Raw genomic sequence first — 17,952 nt, 5'->3', positions numbered from 1 at the left:
ATTTTTGACTTTAACTTTTTAAACTTACTTCGGTGTGTGTGTGCTGCGGTACGCCACAGTACATGTGTAGAAGGCAGAGGACAATTTGAAGAGGCTGGCTCTCTCCTTCCACCATGTGGGTGTAGCCTCTCAAAGGATGCTCAGGCAGAACTCCCTGCCCCTAGCTGCTCTGCTCCGATTTGTGGGATTCAGAGCCCCAGACCTGTTTTTTAATGGGGGCAGGGGATGGGCATGCCACTGTGCATGTGCGGAGGCTAGAGGACCAGAGGAATCAGCGCTCTCCTTCCTCCCTGTAGGTTCCTGGCATTGAACTCAGGTCCCCAGGCTTGGTGGCAGCAAGTATCTAACCAATGAGATACTTGCTTGCCCCCAGTTCTATGGCTGTTGTGTGGGATAATCTGTTAAGCAGCGATTGATACCTACCTGCGAGACATTCATGCTTTGTATTTTTTTTTTTTAAGTTTGCCTTTGCTTGTACATTTATGGAATTCTCCAGAGAAGACACTCAACAATGGTCACTTCTGGCAGAAAGAAAGGATGGTGGGAATTGGGTGTGTGTATAACTGCAGGCCTCTTTACCCTTCAGGTTCTCTGCTATGTGTGTTAAACTTTCCAAACAGTCTATGAAAGTCTTGGGGGTGGGTAGAAATAATTTGCACGGGGGGGGGGGTTATTTTGGTTTATAGACTGCAGGAACAGCGCCCCATGTTGGGGAGGCGCAGCAACAACAGCTCAAGCTAAGGCTACAGGTACCTAAGGCACTGGTCATGTGGTGTCAGAAACTGAGGGATGAAAACCCAATTTTTCTAAAATGAAAGAAGTTTTTTTTTTTTTTTTTTTTTTTTTTTTTTTTTTTTGCCTTCATGATAAAGGTCTTGGAGAGAGCAGGGATACAAGGAACATACCTAAACATAATAAAGGCAATATACAGTAAGCTAACAGCCACCATCAAACTAAATGGAGAGAAACTCCCAGCAATCCCACTGAAATCAGGAACAAGACAAGGTTGTCCACTCTCTCCATATCTATTCAATATAGTTCTTGAGGTCCTAGCTAGAGCAATAAGACACCAAAGGGAGACCAAGGGGATACAAATCAGAAAGGAAGAAGTCAAACTCTCACTATTTGCTGATGGTATGATAGTTTACATAAGCGACCCCAAAAATTCTACCAAGGAACTTCTACAACTCATAAACACTTTCAGCAATGTAGCAGGATACAAGATTAATTTTTTAAAAAAATCAGTAGCCCTCCTGTACACAGATGATAAAAGGGCTGAGAAAGAAATCAGAGAAGCATCACCCTTCACAGTAGCCACAAATAGCATAAAATATCTCAGAGTAACTCTAACCAAACAAGTGGAAGACTTGTATAACAAGAACTTTAAATCTTTGAAAAAAGAATTTGAAGAAGACATCAGAAAGTGGTAAGATCTCCCATGCTCTTGGTTAGGTAGAATTAACATAGTAAAAATGGCATTCTTACCAAAAGCAATCTACAGATTCAATGCAATGCCCATCAAAATCCCAGCAAAATTCTTAACAGAACTTGAAAGAACGGTACTCAACTTCACTTGGAAAAGCAAAAAATAGTATAACCAAAACAATCCTATAAAATAAAAGAACTTCTAGAGGCATCACAATCCCTGGCTTCAAACTCTACTATGGAGCTACAGTACTGAAAACAGCCTGGTATTGGCATTAAAAACAGACAGGAGGACCAATGGAACCAAATTGAAGACCCGGATATTAATCCACACACCTACGAACACCTGATTTTTGGCAAAGAAGCAAAAATATAAAATGGAAAAAAGAAAGCATCTTTAACAAATGGTGCTGTTGTAACTGGATATCAACATGTAGAAGAAGGAAAATAGATCCATATCTGCCACCATGCACAAAACTCAAGTCCAAATGGATCAAAGGCCTCAGCATAAAGCCAGCCACATTGAACCTCATAGAAGAGAAAGTGGGAAGTGCACTTGAATGCATTGGAACAGAAGATTGCTTCCTAAATAAAACCTAAGTAGCACAGACACTGAGAGAAACAATTAATAAATGGGACCTCCTGAAACTGAAAGCTTCTGTAAAGGACACAGTCAACAAGACAAAATAGCCGCCTATAGAATGGGAAAAGATCATCACCAACCCCACATCAGACAGAGGTCTGATCTCCAAAATATACAAAGAACTCAAGAAATTGGTCATTCAAAGAACAAATAACCCAATTAAAAAAAAAAATGGAGTACAAGCTGGGCGGTGGTGGCGCACGCCTTTAATCCCAGCACTCGGGAGGCAGAGGCAGGTGGATCTCTGGGAGTTCGAGGCCAGCCTGGTCTACAAGAGCTAGTTCCAGGGCAGGAACCAAAAGCTACGGAGAAACCCTGTCTCAAAAAATCCAAAAAAAAAAAAAAAAAAAAAAAAAATGGAGTACAGACCTAAACAGAGAACTCTCAACAGAGGAATCTAAACGGCTGAAAGACACTTAAAGAAATGCTCAACATCCTTAGTCATCAGAGAAATGCAAATCAAAACAACTCTGAGATTCCATTTTACACCTGTAAGAATGGCCAAGATCAAAAACACTGATGACGCTGGGTGATGGTGGCGCACGCCTTTAATCCCAGTACTTGGGAGGCAGAGGCAGGCAGATCTCTGTGAGTTAGAGGCCAGCCTGGTCTACAAGGGCTAGTTCCATGACAGGCTCTGTTGAAGGAGCTGTGGGCTGGCGTTCCTGCTACCCAGCTCCCGGCCGCCTAGCTAGCTCATGCCCCAAAATAATGACACACAAATTGTATTCTTTTAAACACTGCTTGACCCATTTCTATTCATGTGTGTAGCACCCCAAGGAGCGCTTACTGGGAAGATTCTAGCCTATGTCCATCCTGGGTCGGAGCTTCATCACGTCTGCCAGGGAGAGGGGAGCATGGCATCTGTCTCTCAGAGGAGCTGCCCTGCATCTGAGCTCACTTCCTCTTCCTCCCAGCATTCTGTTCTGTTTACTCCACTCACCTATGTTCTAACCTATGAGGGCCAAGCAGTTTCTTTATTTTTAACCAATGACCTTCCTCCATCAAGGCTCCAAAGCTACAAAGAAACCCTGTCTCGAAAAACCACACACACACACACACAAAACACTGATGACAACTTATGCTGGAGAGGTTGTGGGGTAAAGGGAACACTCCTCCTATGCTGGTGGGAATGCAAGCTGGTACAGCTCCTTTGGATATCAGTGTGGCAATTTCTCAGAAAATTTGGAAACAACCTTCCTCAAGAACCAGCAATGCCACTTTTGAGTATATATCCAAAGGATGTTCAATCATGCCACAAGGACATGTGCTCAACTATGTTCATAGCAGCACTGTTTGTCATAGCCAGAACCTGGAAACAACCTAAATGCCCCTTAACCAAAGAATGGATAAAGAAGATGTGGTACATTTACACAATGGAGTACTACACAGCAGAGAAAAATAATGACATCTTGAAATTTGCAGGCAAATGGATGGAGCATTTTGAGTGAGGTAACCCAGACCCAGAAAGACAATTATTAAATGAACTCACTCATAAGTGGTTTTTAAAATAAAGCAAAGAAAACCAACCTACAATTCACAATGCCAGAGAACCTAGACAACAAAGAAGACCCTAAGAGAGACTTACATAGATCTAATCTACATGGGAAGTAGCAAGAAACAAGATCTCCTGAGTAAATTGGGAACATGGGGACCACAGGAAAGGGTTAAAGGGGAAGGGAGAGGCAGGGAGAAGAGCAGAGAAAAAAATGTTTAGCTCAATAAAAGTCAATTAAAATAATAATAAAATATAAAACAGAAGGAAGGACAATTTGGGGGGGGAGGCAGGGGAGGAGGGACAGCAGGAATAATGAGGGAGGGGTAAATAAGAACGAATTACAATGACTCATTTCTTAATGTACCCAAATGAAACCCTTTGCCTTATGAGCTAACTTTAAAAATAAATAGAGCAAACAAGAGAATCAAATCTAAAAAAAAAATTAATTTCTTTATTTTAGTATGTTATGTGCACGAGTATTCTGCCCACCTGCACGTCTGCCCTTAGCTGTGGGACTCCCTCTTTGGACACCCTAGAGCACACCTCTGATCCAGTCACTTAGTGTGTGTGCCAGAGGCTTGAAGATCCCTTTCCTGTTTTGAGCTCTTAGACGCTGAGCAAGGTTTGTTGCCCAGTATCCCAGAGTCCAGCACAGTGATGTACACAGGTGGTCTTCAGGAAAGGGGTGGTGTGACGGAGAATAGGAGGGAGACAAACATGAAGGAAGCCAGGGAAGAAGAAGGGAGAAAGAGAGAGAGAGAGAGAGAGAGAGAGAGAGAGAGAGAGAATCCCTTCCGTATACACTTTAATGTATCAGTATATATCCAATGGAACTAAACAACTAATTTTACTGTACTAATAAAATCTAAAACCTATCCAGATGTGGTCACAGTGGGCCTGTATTCCTACCACTAGACAGGCTGAGACAGGAGGATCATTGCAAACTAAAATTCAACTTGGGTTACGTAGCAAGAACTTATATAAATAATTCCCAAAAGCAACCTAAACCAAAGTCCAAGGACACGGTAGGGGACATGAGTTCTGTGTTTCTGTTATGGCAACTCCTATGACCTCTGGTCGTAGATCCTGAGACCCTGGTGACAGACACAGCTAGAAGCTGCTCACCTCTGCACGGCACTAGCTGGCACTCCCCTTCCACCCCCTCCCACCCCCGCCAGTCTCCACACACCAGGCAAGGCCTGATACATGCACACACTCATGACCTGGCGAACCAGGGCCTGGCACGTGCACACACTCATGACCTGGCGAACCATGGCCTGGCACGTGCACACACTCATGACCTGGTGAACCAGGGCCAGGTTCATCTTCTTTCTGGGAACAGAGGAGAGGCCTAGGTTCCCATCTCTGTGACCATTCGGGTGTTTGTTCTCTTTGGGCCTCTTCTTTCATTCATAAAATGGAGGAGTTAGGCAAGCCAGTCACTCCCCAGTCTACTGTCAGCTGATGACTTTTCAAGTCTCACGGCCACTGCAGAGAGTTCAAACTCAGCGTCAGAGTCTTGACAAACAAACCACTTGCCTCAGATGATCAAAAGTACCTGCTCCACACTGGGGACCACATTAAAACCACCGTTCCTCACTCCCCTCCAAAACAATAACGAAAATCGTAGAGATCCAGGTGGTGGTGGTGCACACTTTTAATCCCAGCACTCGGCGAGCGAGTCTCTGTGCGCTTGAGGCCAGCCTGGTTTACAGAGTGAGTTCCAGCACAGCCAGGGCTACACAGAGAAACAAAATAAAGGAAGAAGGAGAAGGAGAGGGAGAGGGAGAGGGAGAGGGAGAGGGAGAGGGAGAGGGAGAAGGAGAAGGAGAAGGAGAAGAAGAAGAAGAAGAAGAAGAAGAAGAAGAAGAAGAAGAAGAAGAAGAAGAAGAAGAAGAAGAAGAAGAAGCACCAGTCTACACATTTCTCTCATTCTCTTGGAGCAGGTACAATAATAACTATTTTGCAGATGAGGAAACAAATTCGGAGAGACAAATGCACTTGACCAAGACCACACAGCTGAAAAGTATCAGCCAAGTGCTCTATTCTGTTAAATCTGAGGCACCAGGGACTGAAACCAAGGCCTTGTGCATGACAGACAGGCAGTCACAAAGACAGAGTCCCAGCTCTTCTGCTTTTGTTTAGATAGGGTCACGGTGTAGCCCAAACTGCCCCCGAACTCATCATCTCTGGCCCCAGCTCTCGGTACTAGGATGTGCCACCACACCAGGCTAAGTCCTCACACGTCAGGCTTCAGGTTGGGTCTCCTGTCTGTTCCCTGTGACTCTCCTCGCCCCACTTCTGACACTGCTCACAGCTCTAACTCATCACCCGAGGATTCATTTCCCTTAGTCCAATTCAGCGGCAGAAGGTTTTGGATTCATCAGGACTCACATCAAGACTCAGCTCCCCTTTTGTCCCAGAAGTGTGAAAAAAGGACGGGACAATGCAGGCAGTGCAGAAACATCTAGCGTAGGACCTGGCCAGAGACAGCTCCGTAGATATAAACACTTGCCCCAAAGCCTCCAAGACTTTGTTGATGCCCCGTGAGAGGCCTCACCCTCTCTGAGGAGTGAATGCGGGGGTGGGGGGGGTGGGAAGAAGATGGGAGGAGTGGGAGGAGGGGAGAACTGGGATTGGTATGTAAAATAATAATAATAAAACAAGATTGTTTTAAAAAAATAAAAAGCCGGGTGGTGGTGGTGCACACCTTTAATTCCACCACTTGGGAGGCAGAGGCAGGAGGATCTCTGTGAGTTCAAGGCCAGCCTAGTCTACCAGAGTGAGTACCAGGGCAGGCTCCAAAGCTACACAGAGAAACCCTGCCAGAGAAACCCTGTCTCAAAAAACAAAAACAAAAAAGAAAAAAAAAATAAAGAGTCTTACTCATGATCCCTCTTTTCCAGTCTCTGTGGGGACCCACCTTTCTTACTATTGGTTCAGGGGTGTTTGTTACAGGGGTGAGCACATTCGAGTCTTAGACAAAGTCACTGTGATTCATTAGAAGGTATCTTCCTGGCAGAAGCTGGGCTGATAGAAATCAGCCCTGGAACTTTCGCTGGCATCATTCTTTCTTTGTTTTTGTTTAGTTTTTGCTTTTTGAGGCACGGTTTCTCTATATAGCCCTGTCTGTCCTAGAACTTACTGTGTAGGCCAGGCTGCCCTCGAACTCACAAAGATACTACTGCCTTTGCTTCTGCCTCTGCCTCCTAAATGCTGGGTTTAAAGATGTGTGCCACCACACCTTGCAGCTGGCATTCACTTTCCACGGCCATTGCTAACCTTGAACTATGCAAAGTCAGAGCCGCTGGTAGTTTTATTTCTTACCCTTAAGAGCAAGTGGGATTAAACTGAACCAGCACAGAGGAACAAACAAAAAGAGGTGGGTGCCTCAGACATGACCTGAGTATTCGGATCTACCCTGAAGCCAGAAACTCCAGATTTTCAAATCATGTGACACAATAATCTCAGCACTCTTTATTTCATTTTATTTATGATGGTGTGAGCTGAGTTTCTGTTGCCAAGCGCTCCCAGGCTGCTGACCCAAGCAGGCAGCAAGCTTTCTGAGGGACTGACTTCACAGGCTTAAGATCCTGGGGGTCAGACTGGAGAGGTGATCCCCAGTGTTTAACAGCATTGACTGTTCGACCAGAGAACCTAGGTTCAATTCCCAGCACCCACGTGGTAGCTCACATCATCTGTAATTCCAGTTTCAGATCTGACATGCTTCTGATCCCTGTGGACACCAGACATACATATGATGCACAGTCACACATGCAGGCAAATATCTGTACACATAAAATTTTTAAAAAAGATCCTTGTGCTCAGATGTGGTGACACATTTTTTTCTGAAAATATCTCTGAACTCCAAAGGTACTGAATTTTTTTCTGGATTTCGCAGCTGAGTCAATAATATGCCTTGAGATTATTTAAGACTTAGTCTGCTAGCCTACTGCATGCTTAGGTTTGTGGTTAAACTGCCTTTAAGAGAACATTGTAATCAACCTTACTATGCCTTGGATTTCCCGTGCAAGCATTGTTTATAACCTAAGCTAATACATAGCTTTAATCCTAAATTGTGTACTCTTACATGCTTCCGATTCATGCATATATAATGTATGTATGTATGTACATGTGTATGAATGTATGTGTTTTGTTAATCATTTGCTTATAGCAGCCAACAGGTTGAAAGCAACATTATATAATAAGTATCTTATAAATGTTGGAAGTCACACATGGATTCAGGTTTATTACACTGCTTGCAGTGTTTTGTGCTATTCTTGAGCATCAAAAGCAACTCCTTTCCTTCTAAAATTCTGTTATGATTTCTGTAAAGAACTTCTCATTTCTTTCCCATACCATGTTTTCTGTGCATTCAATAAAAACAGAGCAAAGTCCTTTGCGAGGGACAGACACACAGACGCAGATTCAGGCACACACAGAAACATAGGACAGACACAGGTAATGGCAACAGGGCCAGACAGAAGACAACAGGAGAGACATGGAGACTTCTAATTCGTGCTTTATCTTAGTCAAGCTAATCCAAGAGGAAGTCTGAGTTTTAATTTGTTAATGCAACACAAACATCATCAGGGATGGCTGTGCACCCCATTGTGGCGGTTTGAGTAAGAATGGCCCCGGCAGGCTCGTATATCTGAATATTTAGTCCAGGAAGTTATTTTAAAGGCTTAGAAGGTATTTCTAATTAGAAGGTATGGCTTTGCTGGGGGTAAGTGTGTCATTGGGGGTGGGCTTTGAAGTTTCAAAAGCCCATGCCAAACTCAAACTCTCTCTCTCTCTCTCTCTCTCTCTCTCTCTCTCTCTCTCTCTCTCTCTCTCTCTCCAGATCAGGATGTAGCTCTCAACTACTTCTCCAGCACCTTCCCTGCCATGCCAGGTACCATGCTCCCCACCATGATGATAATGAACTGACCTCTGAAACCGTAAGCAAGTCCTCAATTAAACATTTTCTTTTATAAGAGTTGCCTCAATGGGCTGAGACCCCCAGCTTTGTAGCATTGACCACAGGATGATAACATAACCAGTGAGACATGAAAACAAAACACAGCCATGCACAATGGCTCACGTCTTTAATCCAAGCACTTGGATGGCAAGACAGGCAGGTCTCTGTGAGTTTGAGGCCAGCCTGGTCTACATAATAGGATTTCAGGACAGTCTGGGCTAAGTTGTAAGACCCTGTCTCAAAAGAAAGAAAGAGAAAGAGAGGGGAACGAGGGAGAGGGGAAGGAAACAAGGAAGGACATCTCTCTGTAGTTTGTCAATAAGGTGTTCTTCAAAAGGCTTGCAGTTTGTCCAAAGGAGCAAGAATCAAACGACAAAGGCTCTAATTCCTGTATGACAAACAAGGCTTCCAAGCTGTCACTCTGGACATGACCGATGTTTCACTTTCTAAATGGGTGGTCGACGTCAGAGTTGTCTTCAGGAGCCTTACAGACTAAGAAGTACACTTCCAACCAACCAAGTGACAGTCCTCAGTCCCAGATGGGAAAACGGAGATTAAAACTAAGAAGGCTTATTTAAGATATAAGGAGAGGGTTGGCAAGAAGGCTCAATGTATAAAAGTACTTGCCACGCGACTTTACCAACACAAATCCCATCTGAGGCCCCATGAGATGGGGGAACTGAGTCCTCAGGTTGTCCTCTGACCCCCATGCATGTGCCACAGTGTAATCACCCCTGTGCTTGAGTATATGCATGTGTGTGTGCACACATAGACATAGACATAAACAAACAAGTAAATGCCAATAAAAAGAAAAAAGATGAAACACTTTTAGCCCACGACTAGTAGCCCAGAGCTGGCCCGTTTCCTAGAGTCACTTCATTAGGCAATGAGAACCAGTCACTTGTCTAGAAAACTCAGAAATCTCTAAGCAAAGTGCAATCTAGTTCTCAACTCTGCTAATTGCTCCCTCAGACCTCAGGGATCAGGAATAAAAAATTAAAAAAAAAAAAGTGACTATAGACTGAATTCACTCACATGCCAGTGGTGACTTTGAATAAGTCTCTCACATAGAGGTAGGTCAGTTGCCTCTCTGAACCAGGGGGAAGTGAAGGTGAAATTTGAATGTGGTGATCTTAGAGATTTTAGTGATTGCACTGTTGGACTGCCCATTAAATCCCAAGATAAAATCCTACATGGTTCACAGAGAATTTGAGGGCCAAGAGGTCAGCAACCCCTCAACAGACTCCACAATAAAGCTGATGAGTTAGGGTTCAAGCTGAACATATAGTCTTTCCAGCTTGCCTTCAAGAGAAAATAGAATGAAAACACACATCATCACCTGTGGGCCCCATGGGAAAGCGTGGAATGGCATCCCTGTTCCCTTCATTTCTCTTTCTTGTTCTTTTCAAAGGTTCTTAAAGAGCCACATTTAGAAGGATCTACTTCTGAGGACTGGATAGACCACTCAGTGGTTAAGGATGCTAGCTGCTCCTACAGAGGGCCAGAGTTCAGCTCCCAGTACTCATAGTTTACAACTACCTGTAACTCCAACTCCAAAGGATCCAATGCCCTCTTCTGGCCTCCACACTCAACTGCCTTTGAGTGCACATTACCACCACCACCACCATCAACCACCACCACCATCATCATCATCCACCATCACCATCATCATCCACCACCACCATCATCCACCACCACCATCATCATCCACCATCACCATCATCATCCACCACCACCACCATCATCATCACCACCACCATCATCATCCACCACCACCATCATTCACCACCACCATCATCATCCACCACCACCATCATCCACCACCACCACCATCATCATCTACCACCATCATCATCATCTACCACCACCACCTTCAACCAGCACCACCACCATCATCCACCACCTTCAACCAGCACCACCACCACCATCATCCACCACCACCATCATCCACCACCGCCATCATCTACCACCACCAATCACCACCACCATCATCATCATCCACCATCACCCAATATCATCCACCACCACCATCCACCATCACCACCATCATCTATCACCACCACCACCATTATCCACCACTACCACCATCATCCAACATCATCCACCACCACCACCTTCAACCAGCACCACCACCACCATCATCCACCACCACCATCATCCACCACCACCATCATCTACCACCACCATCAACCACCAGCACCATCATCATCCACAACCACCATCATCCACCACCACCATCACCCAACATTATCCACCACCACCACCACCACCATCATCCACCACCACTACCACCCACCATCACCACCATCATCTATCACCACCACCACCATTATCCACCATCACCATCATCACCACCACCATCAACCACTAACACCATCATCAACCACCATCACCACCACCATCATCCACCACCACAATCAACCACCATCACCACCACCATCATCCACTACCATCATCCACCACCACAATCAACCACCACCACCATCATCCACTGCCACCATCAATCACCACCACCACCATCATCTACCATCACCACCATCACCCACCACCACCACCATCCACCACCACCATCATCCACCACCACCATCATACATCACCAACATCAACCACCAGCACCATCATCATCCACGACCACAATCATTCACCACCATCAACCACTACCACCACCACCATCATTCACCATCAACCACCACCACCATCATCCACCGCCACCATCAATCACCACCACCACCATCATCTACCATCACCACCATCATCCACCACCACCACCATCCACCACCACCATCATCCACCACCACCATCATACATCACCAACATCAACCACCAGCACCATCATCATCCATGACCACCATCATTCACCACCATCAACCACTACTACCACCACCATCATTCACCATCAACCACCACCACCATCATCCACCGCCACCATCAATCACCACCACCACCATCATCTACCATCACCACCATCATCCACCACCACCACCATCCACCACCACCATCATCCACCACCACCATCATCCATCACCACCATCAACCACCACCACCATCAACTACCACCACCATCAACCACCACCACCATCAACAACCACCACCATCATTCACCACCACCATCAACAACCACCACCATCATCCACCACCATCATTCACCACCATCATTCACCACCACCATCAACCACCACCACCATCAACCACCACCACCATCATCCACCACCACCATCATCTATCACCACCATCAACCACCACCACCATCAACCACCACCACCATCAACCACTACCACCACCAACAACAACAACTACACACACACATACACACAATTAAAAACAAAAATACACCTTTAAAAAAAAAGAATGTCCATACCTGAATATATAGCACTTTCCTTCAACCAACCAGCCCTTTTCAGATGGTAGACCTCCCCAGTAGGGGTAGGAATTCCTCCCTACCTTTGTAAAAGTTCTCCTGGGGAAGCAAACTAGCCTCATGACTTTGACCTCACCCCTGACCTTCCACCCAAGTGACAAGTCAAATTTTCTAACTTGACCACTATTGTATTCTTAGCACTTGACCCTGAGTGACTTCCAGCTGTTTTGAAAACCCACACTCCTCCTTGAAAAGATGGAGATGTGTTTTCAGGGAAAAGACTCAAGGGAACACATACTGCGCTGTGGAGCCAAGTGCCTATGATGCTTCCTGCGGTAGCATTGCCAGCAAGTAGCTATCACCTTTCCTTTGGGGGGGGCTCTTTTGAAGGGCTGACCACTTGTTGAATGTTCCCAAGTGCTTACTGTGAAGAACCGTCTCTAATGCACCATTATCAAATCTTCCCCTGGCCTCCACCCATCTTCCTTCCCACCCTGCCATCCCCAGGCTCCTCTTTGCCCTGCCCAACTCTCTCCTCCTTTTCTGCAATTAGGCAAATGCCCAGGTTGCTGAGTTTTCAAAATGTGACTGCGATCGAAGAGTGGGCGGGGACGCAGGACTAATGGATCAGAGGAAACTGTCTCAGCATATCTTGTTCCCAAAAGGCCTTTCCTTAGGGAAAGATGACCGTCCCAGTCAAACACTTCAGAGACTTCAAGGAACTCATCACCGTTGAATGTGACGCAGAAACCTGCCTGAACAAGGATCAGGGAGAAGGAGACCTTCTCTCTGGGGGCTCGTGCTGCAAGCTTTCCACATAACAGCTCCCAGGACCAACGCCACAGACAGCTCCTCCTCTCTCAGGACAGGTCTTTAACGTTTACCAAAGACCCCTTCGTTTATCCTCTGTACTGTTTCACAGATGAGGAAACAAAACCTCAAAAAAGTCAATAATGCCAGCGAGTTCAAATTTCAAGCCAAGTATCTTGACCCTCCAATTTATGTTTTCCTCCCAGCATAACAGAGATTGACTACATTAACAGTAAGCCCTCATTGGGGGTCGGGGTGTCTTTTTCCTCAAAGACAGCCAACAGAGACCTTCCGAAGCACAAACATACTGCTAACCCATCAGTTGGCCCAGACCCTGCGCTTCCAAGCAGACAGACCCAAAGCAAAGACCATTTCTAAGGATTTGCCCCCTGCCTAAGGTAGCTCTGCTGTTGAATAGTCTCCCCAATAGATGTCCTTTAAGAGTCTCAAAACAGAGCAGAAGAATATAGCTCTGACTCTTCCAAGAAAGAGTTCCTGTCTGCAGCGTCTTTGCCGAGGGTCCCGCGCCCACTCCTCCCCTACCTGCCAAGAGTTGCATCCAGGCGCAGATCTTGTAGACGGTGGCGGTGTTGCAGAAGAAGAAAAGGGCGAAGCAGGTGATGCAGCCGAGAATCAGCACCATGGAAAGCAACACGAAGAAGGCGGCCGCCTTGAAGGCGCTGGACGGGATGGTGCTGAAGTCGGTGAAAGAACCCCGGCAGGTGAGCTCGCGGCCCGCTAACCCGCTGCCCACACAGTAGTGGAAGAGGCCGAAGTAGCCAGGCTTGGGGGTGCTCACGCTGTCTCCTACCCAGTAGGGCTGGATGAAGACCACCACGTTGATGATGGCGAAGCAGATGGTGAAGATGGCCCACAGCACGCCGATGGCCCGCGAGTTCCGCATGTAGTGCTCATGGTAGAGCTTGGAGGCCTCCTGCGAGGGCAGCATGGTGCCCGGGGGCGGGGCCGGCGGCGGCTGCTGGTAGGGGGCCGCCGGCCCGGGATGGACCACCGGGCTGCGGGGCGGGAGCTGGGGACGCACGCGAGAAGCAGCCCTGAGTCAAGGAACTCGTAAGGGCGGGGCCTGGGGCGGAGCTGCGGACCTGGGGGCTGGCTGGGTAGCTAGGAGGGGGTCATGACAGTGTTGGGGCGGCGACTTGAAGGACTAGCTAAGGTTTCGTACTGGGGGCCTAGGAAGAGGAGTATGGGAAAGTTGGGGGCTGAGATGAGGACATGGGAGTTGGAAGTGGGGGGGGACCAGAAAGTGCTGGTGGGGAGTTGGAGAGGGGGCTTGGGAACTGGTGATGGGATAAGAGGGGACCATGGGGAGATCCAATGAAAGATGGAGATCAATACTGAAGCATTAACAGGCATCTAATAGAGAAAGCTGGGGAGGGCATACTGGGGCTGTTTTTAGGGGTAGCGGGTCTGGAACTGGCTGTCTGAAGGGAATCTGGAAGCTGACAGACGCTTTTCCATAAGGAAGGGGAGAAGAGGTTGTCAGGGGCTGGTACTGAGGGCATGAGGAAGGTTACAGTAGGGCCAGGCAGGGGCCAGGAACTGGTAACCAGGGCTAAGTGTTGGAATCAGGATGAGGCTAGCGTGGAATCAGGAGCTGACACTGGAGGGTCTGCACGAGTGATGGGGAGTGGGGGGTGCTCCTTAGAAGCCGGGGCTGAATGTCGGCTGCGGGGGAGGGGCTAGTCTAAGATTGGCGGGCCAGGGCCGGGGCGAGTGGCTTTTCAGGCCAAGGAGACAGGGAGCCCGAGGCCAGGGGGCAGTCTGGGCCTGGAGGGGAGGGCAGCGGGCAGGGGCCGGGCCGGAGCGCGGGGGAGCGGCTGGGCCCCGGTAAGGCCGGAGCTGGGGGGTGGCTGCCCTGCACGCAGGCCGGACGCGCGCGGAGGCTGCGGCTGCGGAGAAGGGATGCGGGAGGACCAACCTGGGCCGGGTCGGGATGGCTTATCCAGGACCGGCAGGGCTCAAGCGCCGGGGCTCGGTGCTCCAGGAGGTGGATGCCTCGGCCCAGGCGGCGTCCTCTGCGTGGCCTCCATCTTGCTCGGGCTCTCCTCGGGGCGCGCTCCCGCGCCGAGGAGCGCGCTCCCGTGCGCTGGCGCGGCGCAGCCGGGGCGCGCTCCCGCGCGGGCGTAAAAAACTGAGCAGAGTGGAACCGGGGAGGGGGAGGGGCGCTTTAGTTTCTGGCAGTCAGAGGGAAAGTCAGACACGGTGACCCTGAGGTCCCTCAGCCAGAGTCACACACCCCACCCCGACCAGACTGCAGGCCTCGGGACTGCCGGGACGCCCTTCTGCCAGCCTGAGTTGAGGGGTTCTGGCTCCCCACAAAGCCCGTGGGTATGGGGGAAGGGCCCAAAAGAGGATTGTTTGATAGGCGTTGAACTCTATGTCTTGATTCCAGATTTCCACCTACCACCTATGACAATGCCTTCAGTCTCTCCATTCTGCTTCCACGCCTTTGTGTCTTGGAGGCAGTGAAGGTTTCCAGAGTTTCCTAGGAAACTGTCAACACCCCCCTGGGAGAGGGAAACTCCTAAACTGTTAACACCCCATGCCAGCCATGGGGATTCCTTGGCCCACACCACAAGGAGATCGGGCCAGGGAACAGGACCCAAACCAAGGACAGGAGAAAAAGGGCCTGAGAAAGTGGGTATTTCCTCTCTCCATCCTCCCCAGTGCCCAAACCATTGCATGCACATTATGAAGTTCTAAACATCAAAGCCTCAATGTCAAAGCTGGTGATCAGGCCAAAGAATGAACCCAGGGACACTCTTGCAGGGCCTTTGGAACCCGGACAAACTAACACTAACTGTGACCTTGAATTTGAACTTTTTGAACCTGTTTCCCCATCTGTAATGTGGCCAAATTATGCCCCACTTTCCAGGTGTGTGTGTGTGTGTGTGTGCATGTACAAATGATCCATGTTAGTGCATCCCAAACCCTGGGCCACACTCAGGAAATCCTTTGTTGTAACTCACATCTATATGCAAAAACTCATATCGTATTTTCAAAATGTCTTTTTCCAGTGGCATAACTGTTTTTGTTAGACAGTAGTGGTGCACGCCTTTAATCCCAGCACTTGGGAGACTGAGGCAGGCAGATCTCCAAGTTCGAGGTCAGCAGGATCTACAGAGAGAGTTCCAGGACATTCACAGCTACAAGGAGAAACCTTGTCTCAAAAAAAAAAAAGAAAGAAAGAAAGAAAGAAAAAAGAAAAGAAAAGAAAGAAGAAAAACAAACAAAAAACAAAAAGAAGAAAAGAAGGAAAAAGAAAGAAGGAAGAAACATTTTTCTGTAAAAGTCTGTCTCTCTGGTGTGTTCAATCAGTCTTGTTAAGTAGTCCTTGCTAGCCTAGAACTCACTATGTTAGACCAGGCTAGCCTTGAACTTTCAGGAACCCTCCTGCTTCCATCTCCAAGTGCTGCGATTATAGCCATCCCCCAACACACTTGGTTTGTGCAGTACTGGGGATCAAACTCAGGGCTTTGTATCATCCCAGACCAAAATTTCCAACTTTTTGTGCCGGTGGTGGTGGTGGTTTTTTGAGACAGAATTTCTCTGTTTACCTTTGGAACCTGTCCTGGAACTCACTCTGTAGACCATGCTGGCCTTCAACTCATGGAGATCTGCCGTCCTCTGCCTCCCTGAGTGCTGGGATTAAAGGCGTGCGCCACCAATGCCCGGCCCAAAGTTTCCAGCTTTTAAGAACTGGTAGTAATAGACGGGAAGGGGTATTTCTTCTTGATATCTCTGCGAGAAACAGGAGATTTTTGTTTTGTTTTGTTTTGTTTTTCGAGACAGGGTTTCTCTGTGGTTTTGGAGCCTGTCCTGGAACTAGCTCTTGTAGACCAGGCTGGTCTCGAACTCACAGAGATCCGCCTGCCTCTGCCTCCCGAGTGCTGGGATTAAAGGCGTGCGCCACCACCGCCCGGCCGGAGATTTTGATCCCAAATTGTAAAGGGAGAATGATCTATGAAATTCCACAATTAGAGTCCTCAGGTCCATGCGAATTCACCTTCCCCAGGGCCAGACTGAGGGCCTTGAATTTGGTTTCTCCTTCCACTCTCTCTTTGAAGAAGGCTCCCTTTTCTACCTCCAGGTATCCTGCAGTCCTGGAATCATGAGCAGGAGGCACAGGACAAGGAATCTCCTTCCCACACTTCTTCCCACTCTACAGAGGGAAACAGAAGCGAGGAAGAAAACTGACATCGCCATGCAGGGAGAGAGCTACCCCGTCAACCTGACTCACGAACTTACTCATCCGTCTCACATGCAGGGAAGAGGCCCCTGGAGTGTGGCACTCCAGCATGGGGCACTGGAGACATGAAACAGACGGGTGGAGTCCCAGATTCTATGGGGAAAGGGAAGGTGTAGGAAGGAGAGGACAGGAGGGGTCAGTCTCATCTCCAGGGGTCCTGTGTGGATGCTTCCGGTTTGGATGCTCTCCAAACGATCTCCTTACTCCATTCCCCACTTTGTCTAAGTTGTTCTTTTTCTAGCCTGCTGAGCCAAGCTAGGCAGTCTAGAACAAAAGGACATCAGAAGGTCCGCTGAGAGTTCTTGCTGGGCCGGGTCCATGGTTTTCGGGCTGCAGAATAGAGCGCTCTGGGAAGTTCCGCCCACAACTCTCTGACGCTTTGGCCCCATAGAACCCTCATCACTCAGCTCCTGGATTGATCCTGGGTGAGCCAAAAATTTTGGTTTCTGCTTATGTCAGTTTCTCTTAAGTTTTTGTTGTTGTTTCTGATCCAAATAGTCCTAAATAATTCATCTACATTCCTCCAAAAGGACTAGCAGGAGCTTATATATTGATCTGGGGATTTGGTGAATCTGTAACCAGGCTGCCTCAAACTCACAACATAACCAAGGATGACTTTAAACTACTGATTCTCCTGCCTCTGCCTTCTGAGTGCTGGAATTGTATTGACCAGCTTCAGTGGGCTTTTGCCTATTGTTTCTTTCTCTGGTTTTTTGAGACAGGGTTTCTCTGTAGCTTTGGAGCCCGTCCTGGAACTAGCTCTTGTAGACCAAGCTGGGCTTGAACTCACAGAGATCTGACTGCCTCTGACTGCCTCTGCCTCCCGAGTGCTGGGATTAAAGGCGTGTGCCACCACCACCCCGTTGCCTGTTGTTTGTTTTTAATAGAAGAATGCCTGAATACGTGAACTACTCAGAATACATGACACATCAGAACTAGGAGATCAGAATTTGAGGCCAAACTCTGCCACATATGAGCTGTGTGG

General features: G+C 47.9%; 1 protein-coding gene across 1 annotated transcript in view; it reads right to left on the bottom strand.

Annotated features, from left to right (window-relative positions):
• The window catches only part of Lhfpl4 (LHFPL tetraspan subfamily member 4), a 40,242-nt gene extending 25,474 nt beyond the window's left edge, over positions 1-14,768 (bottom strand). Inside the window, exons 1-2 of the mRNA XM_057787517.1 lie at positions 14,637-14,768; positions 13,241-13,727 (exon numbers count right to left, since the gene is read on the bottom strand). Of these exons, the coding sequence (XP_057643500.1) occupies positions 13,241-13,646 (406 nt within the window). The 5' untranslated portion in view covers positions 13,647-13,727; positions 14,637-14,768. The remainder of the gene's footprint in view (positions 1-13,240; positions 13,728-14,636) is intronic.
• Positions 14,769-17,952: the final 3,184 nt, after the last annotated feature.

This window comes from Chionomys nivalis, chromosome 1 (genome assembly GCF_950005125.1).
Source record: "Chionomys nivalis chromosome 1, mChiNiv1.1, whole genome shotgun sequence".
Lineage (NCBI taxonomy): Eukaryota > Metazoa > Chordata > Mammalia > Rodentia > Cricetidae > Chionomys > Chionomys nivalis.
This window is presented reverse-complemented; position numbering and strand designations above follow the sequence as displayed.